The sequence below is a fragment of the Mizuhopecten yessoensis genome, unplaced genomic scaffold (assembly GCF_002113885.1).
Source record: "Mizuhopecten yessoensis strain PY_sf001 unplaced genomic scaffold, ASM211388v2 scaffold8071, whole genome shotgun sequence".
NCBI lineage: Eukaryota > Metazoa > Mollusca > Bivalvia > Pectinida > Pectinidae > Mizuhopecten > Mizuhopecten yessoensis.
Window position 1 is genome coordinate 1,867,747 of NW_018407364.1, and position 18,502 is coordinate 1,886,248.

An 18,502-nucleotide genomic window follows, 5' to 3' on the forward strand; every position below is an offset into this window, starting at 1 on the left:
TCAGACTGCATTTGGTTTAAATCCCTTCACTTGTATAGTAGGAGAAAAAAAATCCTCTATTTCCCCTATTGGGCCCCGCTCCTATGCCGCCAGAAGGCCCACACCCTCCGTTTATACAAACTTGAGTCTCCTTTGTCCAAAGATGCTCTAGGACAAATTTGGTCAAAATCCTTCAATTGGTTGAGGAGAAGATTTTTAAAGATTTACCTATTTTCCCCTATTTGGCCCCGTCCCTCTGCCCCCAGGGGGACCATACCCTCCGTTCATACAAAACTGAGAACCCTTTGGCCAATGATGCTCCAGACCAAATTTGGTCAAAATCCCTTCATCGGTACAAAAGGAGAAGGATATTTGATGTTTTCCTCTATTTCCCCTAATGGGCCCCACCCATCTGCCCTTAGAAGGAGGCCCACACACCTCAGTTTATACAAAATTGATTCTTTTGTCCCTAATCATGCTTCAGACTGCATTTGGTTAAAATCCCTTCACTTGTATAGCAGGAGAAAAAAAATCCTCTATTTCCCCTATTGGGCCCCGCCCCTCCGCCCCCAGAGGGGCCACACCCTCCGTTTATACAAACTTGAGTCTTCTTTGTCCAAAGATGCTCTAGGACAAATTTGGTCAAAATCCTTCAATTGGTTGAGAAGAAGAACATTTTTAAAGATTTACCTTTTTTCCCCTTATTTAGCCCCGCCCCTCTGCCCCGAGGGGGGGCTATACCGTCCGTTTATACAAAACTGAGAACCCTTTGGCCAATGATGCTCCTGACCAAGCTTCAGACTGCATTTGGTTTAAATCCCTTCACTTGTATAGTAGGAGAGAAAAAATCCTCTACTTCCCCTATTTGGCCCCGCCCCTCTGCCCCCAAAGAGGCCACACCCTCCGTTTATACAAACTTGAGTCTCCTTTGTCCAAAGATGCTCTAGGACAAATTTGGTCAAAATCCTTCTATTGGTTGAGAAGAAGAAGATTTTTAAAGATTTACCTATTTTCCCCCTATTTGGCCCCGCCCCTCTGCCCCCAGGGGGGTTATACCCTCCGTTTATACAAAACTGAGAACCCTTTGGCCAATGATGCTCCTGACCAAATTTGGTCAAAATCCTCTGAGCCATTCAGGACAAGAAGCATTTTAAAGGAAAAAGTTGACGGACGCCGGACGCTGCATCATGGGATAAGCTCACTTGGCCCTTCGGGCCAGGTGAGCTAAAAACCTGTCTATAACAACCCTCCGCAGAAAACTCTGTATTGTGTTTTCTGTATAATGCTGGACTTTTTGTAGAGACCACCACCTATCAGCATATAAAAACAGTGTTTGCTCTCCCACCTGGTTTTTACAGACATGGTGATAAGGTATTATCCCTAAAGTTGGGTAAAGGGTTATATCAAAGTTTGTTTTAAGAAGACGTTGCTTTACTGACCTTGACACACTTGTCTGTAGATATACTGAAGATTCTGCTTTCCTCCTCAGCGATAAACAGGTAAAATATCGGGGCATTGTGTCCTCGCAGTAGTGCTGTGGGTTTCCTGTGAAAGAGGAACACATTTGTATAATGTTTTATAACTTTTAAACTCTCTCTTTATAAACCCTAATTATCAGTGCTATAAAATGATACTTACAACACAAGGACTAACTGTCAATGAAAATATAATCAATTTATCCAAAGCGAGTTTCATTGCTAGTAACAAAGACTATGATTGGCCCATGAACAACATGCGAACTGTAAAAGCCATTATTTTCCGTGAATCTGGAAAATAAGCAGAGCCACTTCGGAATTTTCTATTGCTATGTACATTTACACAAACTGATTAAATTTGGAATTACATGGATTGAAGGGTAAGCTTCACTTCCACTTTTACATGTAATCTGAATGACCTTCACTACTGCTATAAACAATTTAATGGCAGCGCATGTTGTCTGTAAATATCGCAAACATGAAAAGACCATACATATGAGTCTATATGTATAAATGTACCTACCCTGGCACATAGGGATTCCATAATCTCACAATTCTATCCATACCTGAAAAACGATGTGCAAGAAATTATATAGCAATTCATTTTATCAAAATCATGTCATTAAGATATGATCATTTGTCTTAAAGATTTAGGAAAACTATCTTTACTTGTTAATAAATTAATCAATTAATATTTAGACACAACTTAAATTAAATTCTTCAAAGTATACATAAAAATCAACAATGTTTGTGCTCATCTTTTTGTTATTTTTTTTTTGAAATTCTGTTCATAATATGTCCTTTAACATTTTTCAACACCAACAATAACTGAACTTCATACATAAAACTTACCTCCAGTTACAATAACATTTTTGTTTTTACAGAAATCAAAACACTTGACTCCTTTATAGACATAGAACACTGATTGGTCGGCCTCCAGCCTCGGTTTGGCCACATTTGTCCTTCTAGCTCGGTCTTCGGGGTCCTTGGTCTCCTTGAGTTGAGCTTCTACATGTGTAGAACCCGTTGTGCACCCTGGGATAACAAATATAGAAGAGATTATACACACAGTAGAGCCGAGATTATACACACAGTAGAGCAGATATTATACACACAGTAGAGCAGAGATTATACACACAGTAGAGCAGAGATTGTACACACAGTAGAGCAGAGATTGTACACACATTAGAGCAAAGATTATACACACATTAGAGCAGAGATTATACACACAGTAGAGCAGAGATTATACACACAGTAGAGCAGAGATTGTACACACAGTAAAGCAGAGATTGTACACACAGTAGAGCAGAGATTATACACACAGTAGAGCAGAGATTATACACACAGTAGAGCAGATATTATACACACATTAGAGCAGATATTATACACACAGTAGAGCAGAGATTATACACACAGTAGAGCAGAGATTGGACACACAGTAGAGCAGAGATTATACACACAGTAGAGCAGATATTATACATACCGTAGAGCAGATATTATACACACAGTAGAGCAGATATTATACACACAGTAGAGCAGAGATTATACACACACTAGAGCAGAGATCATTGTCTGCTGATAAAGTGGCATCCTCGATATCCAGGGGTTACGCTCATTTTAGCTCTCTACACCCCTGGAATATGTCATAGCGAAATTAAAGGCACGAAGATAGCTGTTTGATTGGTCTCAGGTAAAAAATACTGACCAATTGCTAGGCTGATACCTGTCCTTTGCAGATTACAAAGGAGAGACGCCCGACTTCAAAGCCTGTCAATGTTTACCGTTACCTGACCACAAGATTCTTTTGATGTATATCAAAGGATCAAACTAGTCTTCTTGTCTCATCAACAAGGTGGCGCACACTAAGCCTTCAATTTTGCTATGACATATTCCAGGGGTGAAGAGAGAGAAAGTGAGCGTAACCCCTGGATATCGAGGATGGTAAAGTGGAGATTATTGTACATATGTATATCAATAATTAATCCTGTTACATATTTCTAAAGAAAACTATGAATGCTGCTAAACTATCTGTATTACCTGGTAATGTATGTACAATGTAATGCCAGATCATGACTAGTTTATCTCAGTCACCCCTGAAGACACATTTGAACCCTTCCAGTTCGAAGGTTGGAATAGTTCATTAACAAATTTCAGGGGTGAATGAGCAAAATTTGGCTAAGTACTATAAAGCAGCTTGAAAATACAGAGATGGACACACAAGTGAAGGAATTGTTAAGAAATGAAAAACGAAATGATCGGGATCTACCATTGATATGCCGTCCCCCCCTGGGGAGGAAATTAAAAGTGATGAAGCGAGTCCTTTTACTTATTTACTCTGACCAATGACCACCAAAATCTGATGGAATAAAAACTTATTTTCTGCATATCAAAGTGAACAACATATATCTAAATATTTACATTTGCATGGAATTGCCTCTAGATAACCGCATTGAAAGCTGTGTCATTGATGGGACTTTAAATGACATGCACCACGAGACACCATTCTAAGCCAATCAGCCCGCAACAATACAATGTTCCAGTTATTGAACAAATTTGTTCAGAATGTTGATAAGGATGGAATTTTAAATTTTAGATTAATTTGTAGGTTAAAAACAATGTGAAAGGCGGAGAAAACAAAAACATAGGCATTAAACTGTTTTTGTATGGCATTTATGATCTATTTGAATGACACACCTTGCAAGCAATCAAATCATAATGCGCCGACACATGTTATGTTTGCTTGCAAAGCTGTGCAAGTCAAACAGATCATATGCCATACAAAAACAGTTCAATGCTTAAACCTTTTCTTGGGGGGTGGGTATTCATAAGATATCTTGTACAGAAACTTTAATTTTAACACATGGATGCATAGACGAAAACACTTACCAAATGATTACTATTGCACTTCTCAACAAAATGGCAGTTTTAAAAAGTAGAAGGGAGCCCTGATTCATGTTGGCAGTGGGCCAGGTGGCATTTAATGAAAGAAGGGGAATCATATTTCGGCTTTATTGTATATATATATAATTCAGGCAGTTTGAACATACTACTGGAATTAACTTACCAATGACGAGTGCTGTGTTGGCGTTGTTGGAACAGGATATTATCTGACCTATGTTGTGATAGTATTTGAGCTGGAATAAACAACACACATTGATATAAGTAAAGTACAGTGTACATAATTGTAAGTAGATGACAGTGTTGTTTAGTTTGACAGTGGTAAATTAAAAGCAATATCATTTAAAGGGGGATAACTCAGTGTTTATTCTACCTGTTTTAGACAGGAACCTGTGTAATGGGACTCTTTATCAAAAGGAAATAACTGATATTATTAAATGCCTATTACAATATTTTGATGATGATTCTATTTCTTTTATTCTTCCTTTGAGGTTCGATAAGATTTTATAGGTAATTTGTTGATCTTTCAAATAAAATACAATTAAAGGTTATTAAAAACATTGCAATGAAAACCCTTGATAAGTTTACATACAAATTACATGTATAATAACAAATGAACAGCTAAAAATAATCTTTAAATCTATGTTTAATTTTCTCTAGAAATAGTTTGAAGAGTGGTAAATGTAAATCCAGAACTTCTGAAAGGATTGGGCCATAATTTGGAAGATCTCAAAACCATCATAAAGGGAGATAACTAACCTGCTGCACCCAGTCTCCATGGACCTGCCAGCGGAGATACTGCACCTTCTGGACTTTTATAACGCTGTCTAGACTTACACTGGCTATACCATCATGCTTGGGTGCCTTCTTCCATGTTCTACATGCAAATAAATCAAACAAATAGTAACTTTAAAAATCGCTAAATAAAATAAAAAAATAAAATTATAATATTGCAGTTTTACTAATTGTGAAGGAATTAAAAAGATCTTGAAAAAAACCCACCTTTAACACACTCATTATTGACATATCATGTAATAATTTTATGGAATCATTTATGTTAGGACAATTCATAGTGTCTAAAATGTCTCACAAAATTTAGAGATATATAATAAAACCTGTGAACACTTTGTCAGGCACTTGTACAATATTGGATACATGTCACACCTGTACAGTTACAAAATTTTATAAGAAATCATTAACTCATTCACCCTTGAAGACACATTTTGAACTCTTCCAATTCAAAGGTTGGAATAGTTCATTATGAAATTTCAGGGGTGAATGAGTTAAAGCACATAGTATTACCTGCATTACGTGAGACATCGAAGCACAATTTGCTGTCTTACCCGTACCACATAACAGCAGTATTGGTGCCGCCTTCAGAAACCAAAGTCAAGTTCATCTCAGCAAGTTACACCCAAGACTTGTACAATTTGAGTACCTTACCTGAAACTCATAACAATCTGAGTAGCTTATCTGAGACTCCTGAAAATCTGACAGCTCACCTGAGACATTCGCCAGCCGAGTTGACCAGCAGGATGTTGATACAGCCCAGACTGTCCCCATATAGGATCAGACATTCATCAGTCCCCGTAGAGCTGTAACATATACATAGACATATTAACCCATCCCTGACTTATACCAGTTACAACAAATATTACCTCACATATACATGTATATAACAAACAGTTACTCCCCCACAGTTCCTATTTCACCCGACAGTTTTTTCGATGTTTGAGATTATGACCAAAGCATCAAATCAAACTCATATCTTTGATACTAACCTGAGATCCTTTACATTAACTCTTTCCACTACTGTAGACCATAATATCCAGATCAAAGCATTGAAGAGTTTACTAAGTTACATAGGGGTGAAAGGGTTAGAACACTTATCCTGAATAACAACAGGGTAGTTGTCTCCCCTGGCCTGCTCCACAGCTTATAGCTATGGAATCAGAGATTGGAGTACAATGTATCAGGTTTTACTTCATTATCAGAAGTAAAAACTAGTTGAGTATTTGTCCCTCCCCTTTCTCCTTATCTTAAATTCCCACAATGATTATTGATTACCAACCACACTCTCCTCCCTAAAAGCCCTCAATGTTCTGGAGCAAGTGACGCACTAACAGACATACTGACTGACAGACGGACCAAAAACTTGGCCCATTTTCGTTTATCGCGATCCAAATGGTTGAACCGGTTGGACCAGAGTTGTTTGTTTATAAAAGAAGGTCGGACCCAGTAATCTGACGCTTCTTTCAGGCGAGCTTGACAAAAACCTTGCAAGGCCTGCATCAACTTTTGAAGGTTCGCCAGGATTTATACCTGAAAATGTTAAAATCAGATGTACCCGGTTGTTCCTTTTAAAAACAAACAGGCCCCAGGTTTTACTTACCAATAGTCCAGTTTTAACGGCACAGTGTCCAGTCCACTGACCTGGCAGTAAGGGTCAAGCGAGGACAGTTCATAAAACTGGATTTCTCTGTCCCTAAAAATAGCATAAAACACAGTGCAACATCAACACATTTGACATGAATCTACAGATCTCTATCTAATAATTATGTTCTGTTTTACCTGTTAAAGACTTTTCTGTTCAATGGTAGGGCATGATAGCACAGTGATGTGATATCGATGTCATAACACAATACAAAGGAACTGAATAAGGTGACATCGCAGGAATAATAGAACATTATAAATCTCAAAATCAACTTTCAACAGGAGAGAACAGAAGAAAATCAAGAAAGAAAATATGTTATACAAATTGTTATAAAATGCTGATTGTTTTGAAAAATCAAGTGAGAATCATGCATCCCCAAAGCTGAGGGTATGGCAGAGTTATAGCAAACTTTTGGGCGAGGTTCTTGAATGCAAACCTCTAGTTATAGACATTAGACAATCGACAATGTCACCTCTCTGGTTGAAATTTCATTGTCATACCTTCAAGGCAGGGGAAGATACTGTTAATCATTGTAATGAGTTGTCCTTTTTAGGTAAATTATTGAATTTTCACGAATATTTATTTTCATTACTGTTTTTGAAACAACTATTAAATCTCTCACGACACAGCATGCAGACATTTACATTAATCAAGATTTAGCATGACACATTTTACTTAATTACCACTGAAATTAACTACAATTTTGACACTGTATTTCTAAATATTGAAAGAAATAATTTTAATTTTTTATATGTGTATCTGTAGAGGATGGCGTTGATGGTAAGGAACAATTACTTACCCAGTTCCAACAAGAAATTTGTTAAATTCATTCATTATCACAAAGTCTGTTATCCACTTCTGCTTCTGCTTAAGTCCAGGTTCATTGTTCTGTGAAAAAATGAGATAAAAATGTGTCAAGTATTCCATAGTGAAATATCAACATCATAATATTACATAGACATGATTCATTCTCTTAAATACTTGTTGATGTTACTTCCCTTGAGTGACTGAGAGACATTAGGGCTGCATTCGTTTATCGCAGTCCAAACGGCTGATTCGGTTGGACAAGAGTTGCTCGTTTATGAAATTAGGTCGGACCTTAAGTAATCTATTATGCTGCTTTCAGGTGAGCCTCGACAAAGCCTTACAGGGCCTGCATTATACGTTAACGTTTGCAGGTCCGCCAGGATTTTTACCCGAAAATGTTACATTTAAAAACAGACAAACCGTTTGAACCAGATACAAGAAAGAGGCCAAGCTACATATCAGCAATGATGTCTCCCATGTTGTCAAACAAAATAAAGCTTAATCAAGGTGCTCATTATTGACAAGATCCCGAAAAATTATTTGCAATACATGTACGATATTTTCAAAGAGACAATTTTCTTTCGATAATTGGTCAGAAAAAAAATAAAAATGTAAGGGATTGTTTAGGTACAGTAAAGGACTTAGGGAGATAATCCACAACTGTTATTTTGTCGACATAAATGGAGAAAAAAAATATTGAAAATATGATATTACACTTTTTGACATTTGTTTATAAAAATTTGGACGGATTGCACTGTGGATATGGGTAGTCATTTCAATCAAAAGAAAAACTTACAATGAGACATTTGTGTTTTTTAATGTCCATATTTGTCCCCATGAATGACACATTGCCGTCCTGAAAGCAAACAAAGAAAAGAGTTGTAAAAAAGGTGCACAAGTAAATCTGAAACAATGGCTATTTTATAAAGACAAAATACCCAGGTAGTCAAAATTCACACAACAATGATGATGATGAGGTTTGAACAGATGAGTGATTTCAATTTAGTTCCATTGTGACAGATTTTACTATCTGGGTTATTTGAAATTCTCCAATACTAAACTGCAATAGATTTCATCACATCCTGCAGCTTATGGCTACCAAATTATCTGGAAATTTCTCATTGTGAAAAAACACCTCATGGGGCTTAGCGTATTTATACAATTTAGTGTTATACGGGAAAACAAATAATAAATATCATCATATGTTATAATCTATATTAATTCTCATAAATATTTACTGAAATATCAAAGTTTGACTGGAGAATTTGAAACTCACTGGAATAGATATGAATAACAATCAATTATCATCAGTTTGATATCCTCTATACATAATCCATTATTCATTCTCATTATAATACCAGATCAATGAAATCAGGTTGGTATCCCTGCACTCACCAAACTGCAGGCTACAAAAGTGCCGTCGGACGTGTCTGTGATTCTCAAGATAGATTCGCGGCAGTTTATGATTTTGGCGGGAAGATGGAACGCGACATCTTTTGAGCGGAGGTAGGAATCTTCCTTCTCGGCATACTCAAGCTGCATGTAGGTACAGAACTCGTCCCAAGTGATGGCTCCATCGGATGACCAGTCAATTTTCATAAACAGGGAGTCTATCTGTGCATCCTGTGTCACAATATCAGAAAGCAACTTAAATCAGATCACCGTCACATCCAAAGATAATATCACACACAGTTTACTAGTGTATACCTGCCCAATTTTCAATACAAGTACATTGTACCACAGGGACATGAGAATTTGTTACAGCTATATTTTGACCCAAGCTTAATTAAGGTGTTTAGAGTAATTTTACACATTTTAGGGAGTTAAGATCATTTTTCGGTAAAAATGCCACCCCCAATGATGATGATATACGAGAAGGTAATCATCAATGGGCGAGACATTTTTATTAAAATTTATCTTAACCCATAAAATGTTTGAAATTACTCTGAACACATTAAGTAAGGTACAAACATAGCTGCTATCAATTATCAGGTCCCTGTGCATTGTACATGTTTATTCATGTAGTGACGTTGACAAAAAAAAATCCTAAATGTCTTACAAGATGATAGGTAGAATGTATTAAGGCATAAACTTTATATTCCAATGTCGAACAGCTAGGTCTGCACGCTCTGAAGTGTAATTATAATATCATGTCTTTGAATGCTATTAAAATCAATTTAGGAATTTTTCGGACAGAATTGCTACTTATAAGTGTGAAGTTGTTCAATCATTATTCAATGACAACAAATTGTGTTTTAATATTGATGGTACAACTACACATCTGGTCAACCCAGGGACAGTTAGGAAAGAGTAGATGATGATCGTGAATACAGATTCATGGAAACTAGAAAGACAAATGATGACCACACACTGTCTGGTAAAGCACGACAGGTCGGCCATCTTATCGTGTGTAGTTCAGGCCAAATATCAATTCTTACTTCCATATCATAAACTGGAAGGGGTGAAAATATGATGGGAGGGGAACCCAACCCCTCAAACCCAACCCCACCCCATTTCAGCCATTTTCTTTGTTTTCCCAATTGCCATTGTATGGAGGCTCACTGTCTTGTTTATAACAAGGAGAGAGGAATTGATATTTAAGGCCCTAACTTCACGAAATTCTCAAAAAAGATTCAGAAGAACATTCTCAAGAGTTTTGTGAGAGAGAAAGAGGGAGGATGTGAAATGTACGAAAAAGGGCAGGTTTTCTAGAAGAGACTACCCGGGTAGGCTTGTTCAAAGGACAATGACAGACAAAGAAGATGAAAAATCCAATAGTTGAGGACAGGGAGTGAAGCATAGAGAAAATACTTACCCAAGTCACATAGGATTGCATTGAGGAGCAGCGTATTACTCACCCGTTTCGTGAAACGATCAAGGTGAGGAAACAATACCGGAACTTTGTAGCGAGAATCACTAGAAAACTGTGGAAACACAAGACAGCACCAGAGTGTAACTGTGGAGGATATGGTGCTATAACTGAACCAGAGCAATGTCCTACAGCACAGAGTAAAGCAGTGTGATCAAGTCAAGCGAGACATGGATAGCAAAACATATGGGTTGTGATTGACGAGAATTTTTTTACAGGAAATATAGAAAAGAAAAGATAAAAGTGAAAAAAAGTCATTAAGGAGTACTGTATAACAGGAAATGTTTGCTGCAGTTTAAAAATTTCGCCATTTTTGCCCTCTGCAAAATAAGTCCGAATTTATTATGACAGTGAATATTAGTACAAAGTTTACCCTATATTGTAATCACAAGTGAAGGACAAAATTTGCACTGGCAAAAATAGATTTTACCCATGAAGGATGCATATTTTACTGGGCGAACGTTTTCCTGGTTGCAGTATATTTTGATTTTGATGAATCTGGTAAAGCAAGACAGTACAGAAGACATAGAATTAGAATTCAAAGAGGATCACTTGATAATGAAGTTAACATGCCTATGTCATTCACCCCTGAAGACACATTTGATCTCTTCCAATTCAAAGGTTGGATTAGTTCATTATGAAATTTCAGGGGTGAATGAATTAAAGACAAGATGTTTAAAGACATACATTGGTTCCCTTGAGGTGCAGACGCTCCTTGAGGAGGGCCTTAAACTCGTCAAGTTCAAGTTCCCCGGAACCATCCTCGTCAGCCTCTACAAACGCCTGCTTCAGGATCTCAAGTGTGTCAAGATTGATCTGCTCCTCAATCTGTGGATAATAATAAATATGGGAGTCAGATACCACAGCAAACACAAGAATTACCGGGGTAGTGTATTCATAATGACTAGTAACCTATGTGACTACTGTCTAAATCAGAATTGCATATGTTGATCAGTAAGGGTTGAGGCAAGGGTGAGGAGAATCTGCTCAGAATTAAGTATAAAAAAGGATTGGGAGGGCCAATTTTATGAATCGGACTTAAGTCAGTATAAGGGTAGGGTGGGCTAAGTCTCACAAATTCGACTAAATCAGCAGGGCGGGTCTGGATTCGGGGGTGGTGGATAAGGCAGAGCAGTGGTATAGGGGAAGGTTTGGCTATTAAGCTATTAGGTAGGGTGGGGTAATATTTCTTATCAGACTCGACACTGTTCAAGTCTTAAAATTGCATGCATGATGAACTGAAGCCGTCTTTAAGTCAGATACATGTATTAGATCTTGGGTTGGGAGGTATAGGTAACTGAATGGGGAAGGGAGGAGAATGGAGAGTTAGAGAAACAACAACTAATATATGGTGGTGAAAACTAACTTGGTGGTGACTTGTGATGGGGTTTATACAGGATCACTATCTAATTTATGTCAATGTTACAATACCCGATTCCTGTATGCTACATGGTACATGCATGTACTGCTAAATGGTTATCTTTTAAATACATTTTCAAATGATTGAAGTTCTCAAAATGTCATGTGAAAAATCATTGAATACACACAGTTATGTTAAAACCATAATCATAGATTATATTGATAGCTGAAAAAATTACGAATATAATTTCATAAAGTTATAACAAGAACTGTTTTAAAGACTCTAAAAATCATCTTTACAAAGCATTATGAAAAAAATATCATACATATTGTTATAAACTATCATTGGTAACATGAAAAGTATTTGTTTATAAATTCTTAAACACGCACACACAATAGTTGTTACAACTACGAACACTGTAATTAATTAAGTCTCATCATAGGCACTTGACGCTTTGTTATGTCATATTTTTTTTTCTTTATATATAAGTATACATTTTTTTTTTCAAAATTATTATCTGATTATTACCTGAATAAAAAAAAGAAATGCCTTTTTTTTGTATTTTTTTTTTAATGTACGTACATTCGAACCAATGAATGCATTTGAATGCATTGGTTCGAATGCATGTAAATTAAAAAAAAAAATAAAAAAATTGTCATTTCTTTTTTTTATTCAGATAATTCTCAGATAACAATTTAAAAAAAAAAAATGTATACTTATATATAAAAAAAAAAAAATCTGACATAAAGCGTCAAGTGGCTATGGTCTCATGCAGCTCTCAGAACTCCGACGCCCTCAGGTACTCTCCTGTGTTACTGACGCACCACAGAAAATGGTATACAAAATTTGAATCAATGAGAATCAAATGTCAAATTCAAACTTATGGTTGATGCCATACATTGTACTTGTGTATCCATGGGTCAATTTATTTAAATTATGAAGAAAAAGAGAAGCATTTTTTCCCCCCCGTTTTCTCTTTTAATGTAAAACACACATTTTATAGCTCATATCTGACTCATGCATTCAACCCTGAAGACACATTTGCACTCCTCCAATTCAAAGGGTGGAATTGTTCATTATGAAATTTCAGGGGTGAATTAGTTAAAGCACATAATATTACCTACATTACGTGAGACATCGAAGCACAATTTGCTGTATTTTTTTCCAGATATTGACACAAAAATGTTTTAATTGCTAAAATGATGACATCAGCTTTTAACATTCCAGATGATTATATCTCTTGAGGACCATTACCTTTGAGCTGTCCAAAGTAATTAACTGATTGTTTTCTTCTACAAATGATGGAAATTTACTGACATTTACCATATTATAATAAATTTGCCAGTACGTAAGGAACCCGGGGCATTATAGATACACATGTATAACGACTGACCATTGAGTGACCATTCAGTATTTGACCAGTATAAATATACAAAAATAGGATCTCTAATTGATACATGTCGTTTTGTGTCCTGTACCCATTGATTGACTTCACCCACCTGTGGGATATCTAGATCTTCTCATACACCTGGATAACCCCCCAACCAATCAATCACCATAGTGTGCCAAGGACACAGGGTCAACAGGGTCAACTCACAGGTATTGTTTGGCAGAAAAATTGTTCTATTGTAAAAAAAACTCTGGATTCATCAGGAAAATGTCCACTGGGTATAATTATCAATCAATAGCCAGGTACAACATCAAGGTAACGTCATGTTACAGGTAAGAACAGGTAACACAGGTAACAAGAGATGGTTATAGGAATTCGAACAAGAAGCTGGATCTCGCAGTCAATACCCAATTACATGTCATTCTGCGCGCTGTTCTACCATTTTGGATTATTCAAATAACAAATCATTCTGCTGTTTTACTATTTTGTATTCTAGGAATATTCCAAATACATTTGCATGCTTTTGCATTGCTTACTAATTCTTCATCAGTAATCAGTTTTTCATTATAGTTACCTTTTACTTTATAATTAGAAGCTTTCTTCAAATCAAACACGGTAATACATTGTATCCATGTAACAATTTTGCAATGCTGGATATTTTTTAATTTTTTTCGCTTAATTAATTTTGTTTAGTTTTTTGTCAGTGTATGGTATTAAGTCTTCTATTATTATGTTTGCATGGTAATTTTATATAAGTAATGATGAGTTGATGTCATGCCATGTTATCATAGCACTATATATATTTAGGTATATACTCACCCTTTTATCTTCCTCATCAGAATCATCTTCCAGAAATGTCTATATCGACAATAATTATTTCATTATTTCGTTTTTCATTATGAATATAATATAAATAGAGTGAATTTCATATATCTTAAGATGTGATTCGAATTAAATCAAAATAACTTAATAAAGATTTTGTATTTTTGTGTTAGCATGCAGGTTTTGGTACATTGAGGCAAAAAGTGTTTTACACAAAAATTGTAAATTTTAGTGTGAAAAAAAAGCATTTTTCCAGCATTGTAATATTTAGAACTTCCAAACTGTGGGCAGCTGTAATTTATGATATTGGGTATGAAACACAGATCCACCTTCACGATTCAGATAGAAAAACATGCATCAGGTTAACAGAACTGTTATCGACCAATCAAACTATACATGTTATTGAGGCCAACTTTTTAACACAAATTCATGCAAGAACAATCTGAAAACACAAATTACACAACTTCATTCATTATTGAGTGGCTATACCATTTTTTATGTCAATTTTCTTATTCAAACACTAGACATCAGAAAAGTGGTGGCTAATTGCATTTGAGAGTCACTCAGATATTTATAGACCAATTACAGAGTTATCCTTTCTGTTGCTTGACAACAGAACTGTCAACTCAATTAACTCATTCACCCCTGAAATTTCATATCAAACTATTCCAACCTTTGAATTTGAAGAGTTCAAATGTATCTTCAGGGGTGAATGTGTTAATATAAAGGAAAAGAAATAAACAGATAAGGAAACATTTTGTTGTCTGTCATATGTGTATGGTTGTAACCCCTATCCTATATACAAATCTAGATTTTCGTAAAAACAAAATCTGTGATTGACGCACGGGAGCGTTGCCATGGAAACACTTTCTTTTTAAATTTTGAGTTCAAACTGTTCCAAGAATAAAGTGATATAAGAAAGGTTTTATATAAAAATACAATGTACTTCCTGCAAGAAAAATGAAGTGACAGATTCAGGTTCCCTTAGTATTTTAAACTTTCATAAAAACAAACAAATTCTCAAACACCCTATTCTTCATTTTGAACAAACTTCAAAACATATAACAAAGCATTAATAATGAATCTACTTCAATCTAATAAATCTTTCAAACAAGACATCGCATCTGAAAAATAAATATGTTTGTCATTAAAGATTCAAATTTGGTAAATCACAACACTTTCGATATTAAATTCATTTGAAAAAAATGTTAGATTCAATATCAAAACAAAACAAAATCTTGTCAACAAATTCGTCACCCACTAACAACTCAAACCAGAAGACCTCAAGGAGTTTGTGTGACCCCTGAACTCACCGCACGCTGAAAGGCTCCGTAATCCTGACTCTGTAACAGCAAATATACTTTAAGCATCCCAGTTTGACCAATGGCCATTCTAACCACGTAGATGTTCTTAAATCTGCTTATACACAGTACTGTACTGTTAAGCAGATGGTGTATTTGGGAAATGCAACAATGGCTAAATGGAACTAATGTATACCAAGAAGCTTAAAATTGAAAATCAAGAACAATGCAAAAATAAGTGCAGCAGAAATTGACTGTGCCAATCTTCGATATTTGCCATTTCTTTGCACATCTGTTATATATTGTTCATTTTTGTGTCAAAGTGTTACATTCTGAGTTTACAGAATTTCATTTAGCATGTAGCAAACGTCATTGGTCTATTTTGAAGTTTGTTCAAATTGAGATTGTAATTTCTTTTAAAAACATATACCTGTACAAGAATACTGTCTCTGAAGACCATATAAGGAAGTGAGAACAGTCTTAATAGACAGGTGGTCTTTGTAGACAGTTTTCACCAATCCATGCTTTGGAGACTCACATAAAAATTCTAGATTATTTCAAATTCTGTTTACAAATCAAACCTAATAAGATTTTAAAAAAACATCTCATTTTTAAGTTTTCTCTTTATTGTTTTTGGATCAGACAGCTGGTTTAATTAAAATCAGGTTATATACTGTACATACCGTAAAAACCCATGTAATTTGCGCAGGCACTTTTTGAGGCCGAAAATCCCCAAAAAAGCTTCCACTCAAATATTTTGCACACCAAAAAGTTTTGGAAAAAAAATCAAGTTCCGAAAATGTTTAGCACTTTGATTGTTACTCAATTCATGTAAATAAGTATTTGCAGCTGAAAAAAATACACAAAATTCTATCACCTACCATTCATTGATGCTGTGTGAAATTAAAACCCTAATGAGAAAGAAATTGATCCTTTAAAATTAAGCACAGGCTTTCATAGATTTCTTTCTTAAGAATTCTGCTTTGATAGGCTACAGTGTAATAATATTAAATTGTTATACATGTACGTCACAATTTCAGAATGACACGAACATTTAACATTTCATGTCCTGAATAAATAAGTAGTTTTTCACTTAATATTTGACCTGAAAAAATATTACAAAAAGACCAAAATGTACACATACATTTATGTATATATATTTATGGTCATCAGAACTTTTAAATTGTTAGTTTATACATAGATATTCGTATAAGACACACACATTGTGTTTGATACAAGATTTGTTCATGCAATATAGATATATATTTACATGTTTTGTATACCATATTTGCCGTAATTAGCGCCCCTTCCACTATAAGTGCCACATCGGAATGTTTATAATGTCCTTCTGTTACACAGTAGCAACCATTGAGGTTACACAACTTGTTCTATCCTAAATCGTATTTATCATCCTAATAAGCCCCCCAATTTAAGCCAATTTTTAAGCACCCTGGGCACTGATTACGACAAATACTGTACACATGAACAAGATTGAATAGTTGACATTACAAGAAAAGTTCAATGGTCAACAATGTTTTAAGTTTTCATATACAAAGCTTTGTAATGAACAAGGACTTTAATTCAAAAGTGTATAATATTCTACATTTATGTACTAACCATTCATTATATTAAATCAAATTTTCAGTAAAAAAAAAATGAAAGATTGTGATCTGATTGAATTATCATACAGAATGCAAATCTGGTATAAAATATATACTAAAGAAATAACTCCTGTACCTTAAGGCACCAAATTCTTAAATATGTTCAAAGTACTGTATGTAAAAACTTGACCACAAGTTGACCATTTACAGTAGAATCATAATATTCAGTTGTAGTGTATGTAATACATTTTTACACTGAAAGGAATCGGATATCACACACAGAGTATAAACAAATATGAGACAGAACACTGCCAAAACCAGGTACATGTGTACTTACTGCCTTCTTCAAACGCTACAACCAATCAGAGCGTGGCTATCAGTACCTCATATCAAGATTAAATACAACCACATTGTAAATATGTCAGCTCACCCCCCTCAAACACCCCACCCCCTTTCCCCTCTCAAAAAATAAAATTAAAAAATTCACACATTCTTCCTCCTGAAATAAATTGATAATCAATCAAAAACAATATCTTTATTAATTAATTAATGTACATGTAATAGTAAAAAGCAGCAAAGTCATCTAATAAAAGTCTGCTTCAAATGATAAAATCACATTCTATAGAAAACAATGGACGGTATTACATTTGTTCAGTTACCTCGGCTGTTTCACTGTCGGGTTTTTTATCCTTAATATCATCATCGTAAGTTTCAATAACATATTTTTGCCTGCGTGAAGAAACTACAGCCTCTGTACGTTCAGTGAGGGCTCCGTCCCCCGTTAGGAACGTTCCGAAACTGACAACACTATGCTGATCCGATTGTACATCATGGGGAGCAGATAAATACGTTTTAGATTTCGCTCCAGAAAAACTACGCAGAGCTTCCTGAACATCCACCATCTTGTACAATTCCCAAAGTGACAGTCATCTGCTCAACATTTCAATTTAAAGTTTCCTGTTTGATACTGGTAACAGAGGTGTTAAGTCAGCCTCGGACCATATATATACCTCTATATAGCCACATGTTACCTTCACACAATCTCTGGAATTATAACTCCCACTGTTTAATAAAGAACAAATTGTACGTAAGTACCATACACATACAAGTACCATATGTTGTAAATCCTTGGTATTTAAACTTTAAATCCTGTCGAGGGAAATGAGTTCAACTGAAATCCTTTTGTCGTGTTCATTAAATAGAACCTGTTGACATATTAAAAATATGTAAGATATAAATTGACCGATTAAAGTCCGAATTATATGGTGACGGCTTCAATGTCACGTTAATTAGCTGTGGTGTATTAATTATAATATAAGTATCCGTGGTTGGAGGAGGTCTTTGACAGGTACGCTGATTCTTTTGAAATGTTTCCAGTGTTTCTCCCTGGGCTGTGGTCTGTGACAACATACTTGAATAATTAAAGGAGGTCTAGAATATATAGCTAACTCCCTGTTCGACACTACAAATCGGTGTGACTTCAACACAATATGTGATACTATAGCCTTACACATATTGTAGTCAGATATAGAATGTAGTAACTTATACACCAAATGTCGTAACAGA

General features: G+C 35.4%; 1 protein-coding gene across 2 annotated transcripts in view; it reads right to left on the reverse strand.

Annotated features, from left to right (window-relative positions):
* Positions 1-18,502, reverse strand: part of LOC110454822 (WD repeat-containing protein on Y chromosome-like) — a 50,958-nt gene that overhangs the window by 17,505 nt on the left and 14,951 nt on the right. The window contains exons 3-15 of one of the 2 annotated variants that reach the window (XM_021504542.1): positions 15,348-15,377; positions 11,150-11,290; positions 10,452-10,517; positions 8,989-9,216; positions 8,390-8,449; positions 7,586-7,674; positions 6,745-6,837; positions 5,855-5,947; positions 5,112-5,229; positions 4,519-4,588; positions 2,307-2,489; positions 1,978-2,020; positions 1,419-1,524 (exon numbers count right to left, since the gene is read on the reverse strand). In XM_021504542.1, coding sequence (XP_021360217.1) covers positions 1,419-1,524; positions 1,978-2,020; positions 2,307-2,489; positions 4,519-4,588; positions 5,112-5,229; positions 5,855-5,947; positions 6,745-6,837; positions 7,586-7,674; positions 8,390-8,449; positions 8,989-9,216; positions 10,452-10,517; positions 11,150-11,290; positions 15,348-15,377 — 1,320 coding nt within the window. The remainder of the gene's footprint in view (positions 1-1,418; positions 1,525-1,977; positions 2,021-2,306; positions 2,490-4,518; positions 4,589-5,111; positions 5,230-5,854; positions 5,948-6,744; positions 6,838-7,585; positions 7,675-8,389; positions 8,450-8,988; positions 9,217-10,451; positions 10,518-11,149; positions 11,291-15,347; positions 15,378-18,502) is intronic. The other variant, XM_021504543.1, reaches the window with a different exon arrangement.